Source organism: Macaca fascicularis, chromosome 16 (assembly GCF_037993035.2).
Source record: "Macaca fascicularis isolate 582-1 chromosome 16, T2T-MFA8v1.1".
Classification (NCBI taxonomy): Eukaryota; Metazoa; Chordata; class Mammalia; order Primates; family Cercopithecidae; genus Macaca; species Macaca fascicularis.
The window spans coordinates 74,787,075-74,800,817 of NC_088390.1; the positions used below are offsets into that span (position 1 = coordinate 74,787,075).

The 13,743-nt window shown below is 45.9% G+C and overlaps 1 protein-coding gene across 2 annotated transcripts in view; it reads right to left on the reverse strand.

Moving 5' to 3' along the window:
• Nucleotides 1-13,743, reverse strand: part of WIPI1 (WD repeat domain, phosphoinositide interacting 1) — a 38,150-nt gene that overhangs the window by 13,425 nt on the left and 10,982 nt on the right. Inside the window, exons 4-7 of one of the 2 annotated variants that reach the window (XR_012426063.1) lie at nt 11,657-11,753; nt 3,009-3,106; nt 2,257-2,349; nt 1,047-1,253 (exon numbers count right to left, since the gene is read on the reverse strand). Coding sequence is in view for 1 of the 2 variants with exons in the window: in XM_015438763.3 (XP_015294249.2) it covers nt 1,183-1,253; nt 2,257-2,349; nt 3,009-3,106; nt 11,657-11,753 (359 nt within the window). In the remaining variant the exon portion in view is untranslated. The remainder of the gene's footprint in view (nt 1-1,046; nt 1,254-2,256; nt 2,350-3,008; nt 3,107-11,656; nt 11,754-13,743) is intronic. The other variant, XM_015438763.3, reaches the window with a different exon arrangement.

The following is a 13,743-nucleotide window of genomic DNA, read 5'->3' on the forward strand; positions in this document are numbered from 1 at the left end:
AGCACTTTGGGAGGCCGAGACGGGCGGATCACGAGGTCAGGAGATCAAGACCATCCTGGCTAACACGGTGAAACCCCATCTCTACTAAAAAAATACAAAAAACTAGCCAGGCGAAGTGGCGGGCGCCTGTGGTCCCAGCTACTCGGGAGGCTGAGGCAGGAGAATGGCGTAAACCCGGGAGGCAGAGCTTGCAGTGAGCTGAGATCCGGCCACTGCACTCCAGCCTGGGCGACAGAGCCAGACTCAGTCTCAAAAAAAAAAAAAAAAAAAAAAAAAAGAAAATTAGATGTGTCCTGAAGAGCCTAGGTAGCCCCAAATCCCTTATACATTGTGGTGCCCATATTTAGAAATCAATGTCAGAAAGATTCACAAAGGGTCATAGTCTTTTTTATTTTATTTTATTTATTTATTTTTGAGACAGAGTCTCGCTCTGTTGCCCAGGCTGGAGTACAGTGGCTTGATCTCAACTCACTGTAACCTCCACCTCCTGGGCTCAAGCGATTCTCTTGCCTCAGCCTCCCAAGTAGCTGGGATTACAGGCACACACCACCACGCCCAGCTGATTTTTATATTTTTAGTACAGACGGGGTTTCAACATGTTGGTCAGGCTGGTCTTGAACTCCTTACTGACCTCAGGTGATCCGCCTGCCTCGGCCTCCCGAAGTGCTGGGATTACAGGCGTGAGCCACCGCGCCCGGCCCATAGTCTTATTTATGTGAGAAGAAACAAGGTATAGCCCTGCCTCTGTCAGCAGAAGGGAGGAACTGTGCCTGGCATCTTGGAATCTTCCGGTTGCTCTGTGCACCGATCTGGCTGCAAACCTACATCCAATAAGATCCCAAACAGTCACACTTTACATGGTCCTTTATTTCCATGGAAGGAAATCAGAAATTATTTTTGGACTGTGACTCCCTGGCTCTCTCATTTCTCCTGTGCCGGCCGCCCACACACACATCAAAAAGGGACTCTCATGGCTGAACTGCGTTAAAACAGCATCTCGGCTTTCAGTGTTGCCGAACCCTAAGTAAAGCCTGCAAGTCAATTACCTGGGAGAGTAGTTACACTTCCTCCAGGTGAGTGGAGGGCACAGAGCCACTCTCTGTCCTCTCCCTAGACAGCTGCCAGCGGCCCCTGCGGGACTTCTGCGGGGACTTTAAAATGGGTTTGACACTGAACACAGACCTTTTCATCCCTCTCCGGAACTCATAGAGCTTTTGCCCGTCAGGGACAGAGAACACCCGGATGACTGTGCCCTGGAAAAGAAAGCAGGTGGACATTTCATAACCGTTAATGGTTTCACACAGTGATGCCCCTTCAGAGAGGAGTTTGTTTTACTGGTTTTGAACATCTGTCTCTGAGGAAGCACACCGTGTTGAGCGTAGAGGCATTTTTATTTATGTTCCATATCAACAATTCCTGGAAAATGTTTTAAACACCCGCTGTCTACCTTTTCCTTTCCACCTGTGCCCAAGGCTGGTGTGTGTGTGTGTGTGTGTGTCTGTGTGTGTGTGTTCGCCCAACTGCTCTGGTTTCTTAGAATTTCAGTTTGAGGCTGGGCATGGTGTCATCCTAGCACTTTGGGAGGCCAAGCCGGGTGGATTTTCTGAGCTCAGGAATTCAAGACCGGCCTGGGCAACAGTGAAACCCTGTCTCTACTAAAATACAAAAAATTAGCCAGGCGTGGCAGCATGTGCCTGTAATCCCAGCTACTCGGGAGGCTGAGGCAGGAGAATTGCTTAAACCTGGGAGGCGGAGCTTGCAGTGAGCCGGGATCGTGCCATTGCACTCCAGCCTGGGTGACAGAGCCAGACTCCATCTCAAAATTAAAAAAAAAAAAAAAAAAAAAAAAAATTCGATTTGATCACTTTCTCTGATTATTCCAGGCAGAAGACGTCAGTTTCTCTAAATAGCAAAGTAAAGCGTTTGGTTTGCACTGTACTGTGTTTATAAGGTGTAGCATCTGTCTGTCTCTACGGCTGATGTGCATGTACATTTCTTCGTAAGACCACGAATTTTCATGCAAAGTGTCTTGTATCTTGCATAGTGCAGGCCCCTGGCCTATTGAATTATTGAATTAACAAATGCATGCATATAGCACACATGCAGAGGCCAGAAATTCTCCGTCTGAAACAAATTCTGAGTGGGCCCAGAGACCAGTCAGTCTTCATGTCACCAGGCTCGTTCCATCCCAGCCCTGGGCATGGCAGGAGCCATCCAGCGAACCCCAGACGGAGGCGTTGGTGGGAGTGGACTCACTTTTTCAGACGCACTTGCTAGTTTGGAGCCCGAGGCATTGAAGGTGATGGCAGCCAGTGTCCCCTCGTGGGCAGCAATAGTGCAGACTGTTTTCTGTTGGTGAAAAGGCAAAATGGATACTGAAGATGTGGAAGAGGGGAGGTGGATTTCACCCTTCCTCTTTTCTCCTTTCTCCCTCCTTTGCCCAGCTCCCTGTCTCTTCCTCTGTTCCCCAGGCCATGTGCATGTAAGCTGTGCATCATTTTCTGGTGAATCAAGATTCGGCTTCAAAGGCCACTCCATTTCCTTCCCTTTTCCTGCCCTTGGGAAGGTGGCCACGAACTGAGCAGCTGACGCAGTGTGATGCCGTCGCAGGCGTGCCCTGCACCCATGTTTAGGGGACTTCCCACAGCAATCCTGTCCTGCTCAGGGCTGCCTCAGAGACCAGAGGGCAGGGAATATGAAACACCTGCACACTGTCTCAGGCTGTGGCATGGGACAGCGTGACACATTCAGGCAGACAACTGGCCCCCTGCTGGCAAGTGGTTTTTCATTATGCTGCAGATGTCTGACTTGGCCTGGCCGGCTGGCTCATGGTGATGTTGACAGCAAGCCCGAGGGGAAATAGCATCACCTTCTCTTGAACGACTCCCCCAGTATTGCTTACCCCCACCGCCTCCAGCCCCCCGCGGCAGGGTGTCCTTATCTATCTCCTTCCATGACCACACAGCCAAGGCAGGTGGGTTGGCTCAGCCAGGTCACTGTCAACTTACCAGGGAGTTTCCATCATAAAGCACAATCTCCCCTGAAGTCAGGCTTCCAGGATAGGCCAAGTAAGAATTGGAATGGTTGATAGAGAGAGCACATAGACCTGGCAAAGAAGAAACAGGACATGAGAAATCTGGGGCCAAGGGAGAGAGTGCACGGCTGGAGAGGGCATCTGAAAACAGTACAGTTACAGTGCCACCTACTGGCAAGGGGAGGAATAGCTTTGTGGACAACTGCTTTCCACTGATGATTCTTCTGATCAAAGGGTTCCAATAAAGCCAATTCACAGGGGAAGACCTCCTGATTTAACACTGGTTGTGTCCTTGCTACAGTGAAACAATGAGACTTGCCGGGTGCAGTGGCTCACGCCTGTAATTCCACCACTTTGAGGTGGGCAGATCACTTGAGGTCAGGAGTTCTATGGCCAACATGGTGAAACCCCATCTCTACTAAAAATACAAAAAGTAGCTGGGCATGGTGGTGCACGCCTATAGTCCCAGCTACTTGGGAGGCTGAGGCAGGAGAATCACTTGAACCCGGGAGGCAGAGGTTGCAGTGAGTGGAGATTGTGCCATTGAATTCTAGCCTGGGCTACAGAGTGAGACTCTGTCTTAAAAAAAAAAAAAAAAAAATATATATATATATATATATATACACACACACACACACACACACACACATATACACACACACAAATATATATACACACACACATATATATACACACACACGAATCCTGCCTTCCTACCCTTACAGACTTAATGAAGGTCCCCAGAAAAGCCTGCTGTGACTTCCCTATATACATATACACACACACGTATATATTATGTATATATATTGCTCATTTTTACATTTTACCCCAGGACTCTGAAACAGCATCTACTTCTCTTCCAATTCCATTATCCTCTAGGGCTACAAAAGATTTAGTCAAAACTTAAATAAATCTTCCTATTGTGAAAGGTCAGTGTATGTTGCTCTTTCTGCAGATGATTATATACTGTTGGCCAGTAATTTCAAGTTGGAGAAGAGGAGCTGCCAAGAACCTGTTTAGAAACTGAGAAATTTGGCCGGGCGCGGTGGCTCAAGCCTGTAATCCCAGCACTTTGGGAGGCCGAGACGGGCGGATCACGAGGTCAGGAGATCGAGACCATCCTGGCTAATACAATGAAACCCCGTCTCTACTAAAAATACAAAAAAATTAGCCGGGCGTGGTGGCGGCGCCTGTAGTCCCAGCTACTCGGGAGGCTGAGGCAGGAGAATGGCGGGAACCCGGGAGGCGGAGCTTGCAGTGAGCCGAGATTGCGCCACTGCACTCCAGCCTGGGTGACAGAGCGAGACTCCGCCTCAAAAAAAAAAAAAAAAAAAAAAAAAAAAAAGAAACTGAGAAATTTTAGGCCAGGCATGGTGGCTCACGCCTGTAATCCCAGCACTTTGGGAGGCCGAGGCAGGTGGATCACCTGAGGTCAGGAGTTCGAGACCGGGCTGGTCAACACAGTGAAACCCTGTCTCTATTAAAAATACAAAAATTAGCCAGGCATGGTGGCATGTGCCTGTAGTCCCAGCTACTCGGGAGGCTGAGGTAGGAGAATTGCTTAAACCCGGAGGTGGAGGTTGCAGTGAACCAAGATAGCACCACTGCACTCCAGCCTGGGTGACAGAGTGAGGCTCTGACTCAAAAAAAAAAAAAAAAAAAAAAGAAACTTAGCAATTTCTGAGCCGAATGTCCTGCCTTGATAAGGGAAATGGGCACCTCCGGAGGCAGGAGTTCATTTGAGGTCTGCGTCTGCAGCCAAGATGGTGCGCCTAGACATTGAGGCAAACTAAATAAAGAGGACATTTTGGATTTAAAATGCTTCAACAATATTCCAGAAGAGTAAACAGCCCATCAAACCATCGAACCAACATAAGCTGTTTTTATTTATAAGGGGATTCAAGGAGGGAACATTTAAGTAAAGGATTTTCAAAACAATGGTTTAGATTAATAGGGGTGCACATGATAGCAGCGAATTCCAGCAATTCCATAGAAACCAAAGTGTTACCAGAAACTTTGAGATCATGGAAGAGAAACATCTTTCTACAAAAAAAAAAAAAAAAAGTAAAAAAGGTGACTGGCGTCTATTACAAGTTAGTACATTAAGTGGGTTTCTTCTAAAAGTATAAGAAAAACTTTAGGTCAGGCTGAAACATACGTTAACTAATCTGCTGAGGAAGGGGAGCAAAGGAAAAAGAAAGCAAACATTTCGAGTTGGAACCTAGGTCTCACTTCCTGCTTTGGCTTTGCTGAGTCCACAGCGCGGCTGTCCTCTTATCACTTGCCATGCATAGCTCCGGGAGGAAGTGGCCGAGCCCTGAAACCTTCAACTGCACGTTCTGGCAGCCCTACCACCCCTTTGGCTATACAACGTCATTTCTGGCCCCAGCCTTGAAAGAGGCAACTCTTCTTTTCTTTTTTTTTTTTTTTTTCCAGTTTTACTCTGGAAACCCCAATTCCTCATCCTGTCTGAGTTCTTTGCCATCCAAATGTAATTTCAAGAACAGCCAGGCAGGCAGAAGGGATTCTAGCCCTTGTGAAACTGCGCGGGGAAGGCTGTCGGGAGATCTGGTTGGCTTGTGTGCTGAGGCGGCTGGCAGAAAAGATGTGCAGACTGTGGAAATCTTACAAGGACTAGAGTACTAAACTAAAGAGTTAAGGCCTTCCAAATGCAGTATGTAACTGCTGAAGGTTTCTCAGCACATGTTTTGTTTTGTTTTGTTTTTTGAGACAGAGTCTTGCTCTGTTGCCCAAGCTGCAGTGCAGTGGTGCAATCTCGGCTCACTGCAACCTCCGCCTCTTGGGTTCAAGTGATTCTCCTGTCTCAGCCTGCGGAGTAGCTGGGATTACAGGGGCCTGCCACCACACCCAGCTAATTTTTGTATTTTTAGTAGAGACGGGGTTTCACAATGTTGGCCAGGCTGGTCTCAAACTCCTGACCTCAGGTGATCCATCTGCCTCAGCCTCCCAAAGTGCTGGGATTACAGGCATGAGCCATTGTGCCCAGCCTAGCACATGTTTTTTTAAAGACTGTGTTAAAAACACGATGAGATATCACTGTACAACCACTAGGATGACTATAGTCAAAAAGACAATGTTGGTGAGGATATGGAGAAACTGGGACCCGACGCACCGCTGGTGGGAATGTAAAATGGGGCAGTGCTCTGGAACCTTTAGCAGTTCTTCAAAAGCTAAACATAAAGTTCTCATATGACCTAGAAATTCCACTCCTACATATATACACAAGAGAAATTATGACATGTCAACACAAACATTTGTATATTAATGTTCATAGCAGCATTATTCATAAGTCAAAAAGTGGAAATAACCCAAATGTTATCAACTGATAAATGGATAAAGAAAATGTGACATATTTTTATAATAGAATATTATCCAGCAAGGAAAATAAAGTATTGATACATGCCTCAACACAGATGAACCTTGGAAACATTAGGCTATGTGAAATAAGTCAGTCACAAAGGAACCGATATTATGTGAGTCTACTGCTGTAAAATGTCCAGAATAGAGAAATCCATAATCTAATAGAGATAGAAAGTAGATTAGGGGTTGCCTATGGCTGGGGGCAGAGGGAGTGATGGCTAAGAGGTACAAGGTTTCTTTCTGGGGCAATGAAAATGCTCTAAAATTAATTGTGGTGATGGTTACACAATTCCGTGAATATACCAAAAGCTATTTAACCATGCATTTTAAATGGGTGAATTGCATAGGATGTGAATTATATCTCAAAAAAGACTTTCAAATTTTATTTTAAGGCGTGTTTCAGGAATATTTATCTGGGTTAGAGACAGGCTGAGGACATGGGTTCAAGACTGGGGTCTGCTATGTACTATGCAACTCTGGCCGAGTTATTTGTGGCTCTTTCCGGCCTGTTTCCTGTCTGTGAAATGAAAGCTACCACGACATAGAGGTCTTTCCAGATTTAATACTCCAACATGCCAAGCCTTCGTTTCTTACTTCTTCCCTCTGAAATATTGGGCATGTCTTTATGGCAGAGAGAGCTAAACGGTCTTGGAGCAGAAGCCTTGGACGCATACCTACAGCTATGCTTCAGAGTTTTATGCTAAAATATAAATATTCCCAGAAGGGAAGAAAGGTTTAAACTTTCTAAGCTAACATTGAACTTTCTGTAATACCTATTATAGAACCGGATGACACTAGATGCTAACAAGAAAGGGACAAAGGATAAGAGAAGGGCAGGCATACTCTGACACATAGCACTTATTTGACAGTTTTGCCTCCAGGCTCGTACCTCTACCAAGTCACCTGAATTTAGACAAGGAATCCTGCCTTCCTACCCTTACAGACTTAATGAAGGTCCCCAGAAAAGCCTGCTGTGACTTCCCTATGACCCAAGTGTCAGAAAAATCCAACCAGCTCCATGAATGTATCTTCCTATCTTGGGAACCACCCAAGGCAAGCAAGAAGAGTTTTCCTTAGCTTGGCTGTTGCCATTCTGCCAGTCTCCTCTTTCTGTTACAGGTGTCACACAAAGCCTTTTTAAGGAAGGAAATGGGCTTTAAAAATATTATTGTATAATATAAAAGTGATGGTGTAGAACACTTGTGAAGCCTAGAAAATATAAGGAGAAAAAAAATCACCCACAATTCTAAAACCCAGAGGCTTTTCACTGTTCTGAACATCTGAGCACATTTCCTTCCAGTCTTTTTTCTACCTAGGAATGAGGTTCTGATGGGGCTTTTGGACTTGTTATAGACTTGACACATATTTTCACAAGCCACTGGCAGCTATAATTCCACTGTAATTATTTGGCTGTAATTCTTCTACAGCTGGAAAAGAAGTGCCTGCTCTCAACTCAAGAACCAATGGCATCATCAGTGAAATTAAAAGGAAGTCCCATAATTCTAAATGATTCTCACCTTGGTATTTAAAGTATTGCATGTCAAACTTTAGGTAAGTTAACAGTGATTTATAAAATGCAGTTCCCTCTGAGTTGATTAACGTCTCAGGTTACGCTTTCCAATTTTCAAAAATAGAAAGGAAAGAAATCTTCTTTGTATAGCGAATGTCCTATGCTCCTACAGAAAGGAAGCATTTATAACACTTGTATTACCATTTTCAAGCAAGAAAGAGGTCTTGCTGGGGAAGAAACCATGAATTGTTCAATGATCTGCATTGTTGTGTGGTATAGAATGCTCCCTCAATATCCCATAAAAGGTGGTCAGCTCTGTGACCACCTCCTCCACACTGGGAGGTCTGCAGTTGGCAGGACTTTCATGGAGATTTCCACCCTTGACTGCTCAGAGCAGACTGCTGTGCTAGCAGGAAATTAACTTCGAGCCCCTGTCTGGCCAAGCTCTTTAAAGGAAATAGCCTGCAATCTCTGACACAACAGGAATGGGCATGACACAAACAGACAGAAAGAAGGAAATTTACAGCTGCGTTAGATACCAAGTGTGAGGCAACAGGCGAACTCTGCGTAGCTAATTTATTTGTAGTTTATGAAGTCAAAATGCATTCAGGATTTGTGTACTGAAGACAATTAGACAAGTGATTCTGTCTTCCTTCTGTACCTAGCAAGGATTTATAAAATCAACAGGCAGAGTTTCCATCTCATTTCTTCGTTCAGAAAATAAACTAGAGGATGAGAACAGAGAAGGCGACTCCTGGCCTCTGGGAAGTGTATATTCATGATTTTGACAGTACACAGTCCTCTGAAGGTTCCCGAGTGAGGACCTGATCATGTCACTGAAGCACAGCTCTGACCTGTGCAAGGCTGCCCTACGGGACGGAGCTGGCTGGGGAGTGAGTCTGACTGCCCGCATGGACAGGGCGGACCCACCTTTGCCCACCCAGGCCACGACCTCAGGTAATGCTCGCTGTAGCAACTCTGCAGGCTAAAAATGATCATCTCCATTTTACTGCAGTAGAAAGGGAGGTCAGGAGAGGTTGAGGTGATAATTACAAACGGTAGCATTTAAAACACCTTGGGCTGTGTCTCCAAAGAACATCAGAGGTCTAAAAAGACACAGTTTGGTCAACCTGCTCCTGGTCTTTCAGAAGAAATACTCAACCTATCCCTGGATCCTTTCATAAGGAGGCATTCTTTTATCTGAGACAGGGAAAGTCTCTGCCGTTGTTTCTAATTTTTCTTGAGATAAAAGTGATTCCCTTTACAAGCAATATACACTGTCTCTAACATGGAACACAAATAGCCCTGCACTTTTAAACCTGATTTTCTCTCTGTTTAAGCTGCAGAAAGTAAGGCAACCAGTGAGTTTTCTGAATTACAGAAAAACAACTATTTTTGCTAAATAATAAGAGTAATGGTGGCTGGGCGTGCTGGCTCACGCCCGTAATTCCAGCACTTTGGGAGGCTAAGGTAGGCGGATCACTTGAGGACAGGAGTTCAAGACCAGCCTGGCCAACATGGAGAAACCCCCCATCTCTACTAAAAATACAAAAAATTAGCCGGGTGTGGTGGTGGGCACCTGTAGACCCAGCTAGTCAGGAGGCTGAGGCAGGAGAATCGCTTGAACCTGGGAGGTGGAGGTTGCAGTGAGCTGAGATTGCACCACCTCACTCCAGCCTGGGCAACAGAGTGAGACTCTGTCTCAAAAAAAAAAAAAAAGGGGGGGGGGAGAAACATCTGTTTATAAGGGAGGGTGCCCAGTCCTGAAGCAACCCCGTCCTCTGGGGGTCAAGTGTGTGACAGGTGTGAGGAGTAAGTGGCATTTACTTTGTTCAACTCCCCTCTCTTCAGAGAAACTGAGAGCCACAGGCAGCTTCTAGCTTTCTGCATGCCCGACGCCCCTCCCCAAATCCGTGAAGGCCCAGCTCAGGCCCTGCCAGCCTCAACCTCCGTGCAGATTCAGGGGCCTCTCACTCCCGATCGGAAGAGCACATGCTCCCTTCAACTGTGTCCGCACCCCAGAGTTAAACATGGTTCCACCCCTGCCAAAGGCTGCTGGCGCACCTGTCTCAGACCACCTCAGACAGACTGTGGAAGGGAACCCGTGACAACTAGATTTTGGGCTCCTGGCACTAATGGTGCCTACCATGGTGCCAGACACAAAGAATGTCTGCAATAGATACTTGTCCAGATGATTCCAGCCTCTCATTTCTAAGGGAAAAACTTACTACCCATAGCTTCTTCACATACCATCTTCCATTTCAGAAATTATGCTTCAAAGTCATTATCTCACAGAACTGCTTAACGGCCTCAATGGCGTTGTTCTTTTATTTATTTATGTATGTATTTATTTATTTATTGTTTTTTGCGACAAAGTCTTGCTCTACTGCCCAGGCTAGAGTGCAGTGGTGCAATCTCAGCTCACTGAAGCCTCCGCCTCCTGGGTTCAAGCAATTTTCCTGTCTCAGTCTCCCAAGTAGCTGGGATTACAGGCGCCCGCCACCATGCCCAGCTAATTTTTGTATTTTTTTAGTAGAGATGGGGTTTCACCATGTTGGCCATGCTGGTCTTGAACTCCTGACCTCAGGTGATCCACCTGCCTTGGCCTCCCAATGTGCTGCGATTATAGGCGTGAGCCACAGCACCTGGCTAGCTTTGTTCTTTTAAAATATCCTCTTGCCATGGCTGAAATGTGAAAGCACTGAAATCAACAGCCAAGGGTCATTTATAGAACTGGAATGAAGAGAAGGCATAGGAAGTATTTCATGCATGGCGGTTCCTGTGCTGGTCACTTTCACAAACATTACCTTCTTTAATTCTCAGCCAACCCTGGGAGATGCATATTATTCATAAGGGAACCAAGGGTCAAAAAGTCTAGGTGACTTGGGTGGCACCCAGATAGATCTTGAAATTCAGTGAAAGCCAAATAACTCAGAAACAGCAAATGGAAGCAGTTGTTCAATGACACTAAACTGAAATATAATAGAAGCAGTTGTTCAATGATACTAAACTGAAATATAATCTGCAAATGTGAAGCCATTAAATGTACAAATTGTTCCAGTGTGCTGACTCCTCACCCCACCACACAACGAAGGAATTCTTTCTTGTTTACTCCTAGCTCGATGAATTCATATAATGTCGTCTGCTATTTCGATATAACAAATCCAAACCATTCCTCTTCTTATACACCAGGAACATATTAAATAGTGTTAAATCCCGAGAATTCAGTAAGATTTAATATCCTAGCACATCGTCAAGGTAGAGAGATTTCTTTGCCATATAATAAAACGCATTCTTTATGGTTCAGATTATCTTTTTGCTGGCCACGCAGACACGCCAAGTTGAAACCTGCTTCTAATGATCACACCTACTCTGTACTGAACGAACCACAAAAAACAATTAGGGGTAAACGCCTTTCAACATCAGATGCTTGAAATCTTTTACATGTCTACCTTACGTGCCTTGACACATTTGTTGATGTGGATCCCAGACAAAGGGTGTTGTTATTCTTGGACTGTCATGAAGGGCACACAGCCCCCTTACAGAACACATACATAGCCTGACATAATTTGAATCTGCCACCATTAAGACAAAGCTTCGAGATAAACCTCACTAAGACTCAAAAAGCGAAAACACTGTTTCGGGTCTGCAATTTGGAGGAAAATAAAGTTTGAGAAAGAAGCACCTGGACATGAAATTTGAGGGTCATTTGTTCCATTTTTGGAGCTCACCTGTTGGGTTTGCAGGAATATCCAGGAGGGTCTTCAACAGCTTCATGTCTTTAATGTTGTGAATATAAATGGACTCTTCTAGGCAAACCAGCAGCCTCTGTAATCACACAGACTTATCAGTCTACCAAACCGTTCCTTACAAAGGCCCTGACCAAATCCAAATCATTCATCTTTCATATGAGTCCTAACTTGATGCTAAGCCTAAAGGAGAATTTTGATGATGCATTTTGAAGATTATGTTTATGGATGTACACACATACATAATTATCCACCTGAACAGAAGCATAAAATGCAAGATCTTAACAAATTTTATTAGAAATTAAGATTGTTTATACTTTTATCTCCTTCCTGCTTCCCTCCCTCCCTCCCTTCCTTAGAACAGGGATTCCTGAACACTGTTTTTTTTTTTTTTTTTGAGACAGAGTCTCACTCTGTCACCCAGGCTGGAGTGCAGTGGCGCGATCTCAGCTCACTGCAACCTCTGCCTCCCGGGTTCAAACAACTCTCCTGCGTCAGCCTCCTGAGTAGCTGGGATTACAGGCATGCGCCACGATGCCTGGCTAATTTTGTATTTTTAGTAGAGATGGGGTTTCACCATGTTGGTCAGGCTGGTCTTGAACTCCTGACCTCAGGTGATCAGTCTGCCTCGACCTCCCAAAGTGCTGGGATTACAGGCCTGAGCCACTGCATTCGGCAGGACTTCTGCACACTTTCTGATCAGACCCCCTGTGCCATGTAAGGCAATTTCATGTGTCCTCTCTAGTTTCCACGGCCATCTGGCAGGCTGCCTTTCAGTGTTTATAGCACAGGGCTCCCACCTGTACAAAAATGGGTTTCTTTGCTTTCTGTCTATCACCAAATCTTAGGTTTTACCCCTCTCTGAATAAGAATAATTACCAGTTCTAACTTCTTGCTACTCAGACTCTCCTCTAGGCCTGCTTTTGGGTTGCTGTCTGCAGCCCTGGCAAAGGGAAAAGGAGAAGGGCTTCAGCCCTCATGTGAACACCCCAGTGTCCCATGTCCCTATTGTCCTCCCTGGGCTCCTCTCTCTGGTGCTTGCTCTCCCCACTGCTGTCAGACCCTTCTCTTCTTCTCCAAATCAAAGCTTGTCAGGTTCAGAGCCTCTTCCCATGGCTGTGCTCTCAGCTAAGGGAAAACAGGCCACAGGGTTGATGTGTTGAGTGTTTAAAGGAATATAATGCATAGCCAGTACAAGGGCAGACTTCGGTGCTGGTGAGGACGTGTCAGGAAGGCATTTCTGGTCGGGCAGCTCCTTGAACATCTGAGCAGCTGCCGACCACCCCTGCACATGCCTGGCTTGGCTTCCCCCAGGCCAGTGTTTCTCAGACCTGGATGAGCACCAGAATTGCCCAAGGAGCCAGCCCTGGGTCTCCCGGGAGATTCCGGTTTGGGAAGTTTTTAGACGAACACCCAGGTGATTGCGATGCACACTGAGGCTCGAGAACCACTGCTCTCAGCCAGCTCCTTTTATTCCAGGGAACCTCAGCTGGAAGGGAAGGTACCAAAAAATACCACACAAAAGAGACAGGCTCTGCTCCTGGGAAAAGCCTGCCCTGCTGTTCCCCCAGGAAGACTCTCCATGGCTCAGAATGATGAAGGTCATCAGTGTTAACCAAGCAGAAAAACAAAAGTTAAACACCTTTCTCAATTTTTTGTTTCTTGTTTTTTTGAGACAGGGTCTTGTTCTGTCACCCAGGCTGCAGTGCAGTGGCAGGATTATAGCTCACTGTAGCCTCGACCTCCGGGGCTCAGTTCATTTTCCCACCCCAGCCTCTCGGGTAGCTGGGACTACAGGTGTGCGCCACCATGCCTGGCTAAATTTTTGGTACTTTTTGTAGAGACCTGGGTTTCACTATGTTGTCCAGGCTGGCCTCTACCGTCCTGAGCTCAAGAGATCCTCCTGTCTCGGCCTCCCAAAGTGCTGGGATTACAAGCATGAGCCACTGTGCCCGGCCCTTTCTCAGTTTTACTTAAGGCTCTGTCATAGGTCTGAGACTGGGGGTTGAGGGTTACAAAAATTTCTAACAGGGTCTCAAAATTGATGATAAATATGAGTGTTCCTCTGC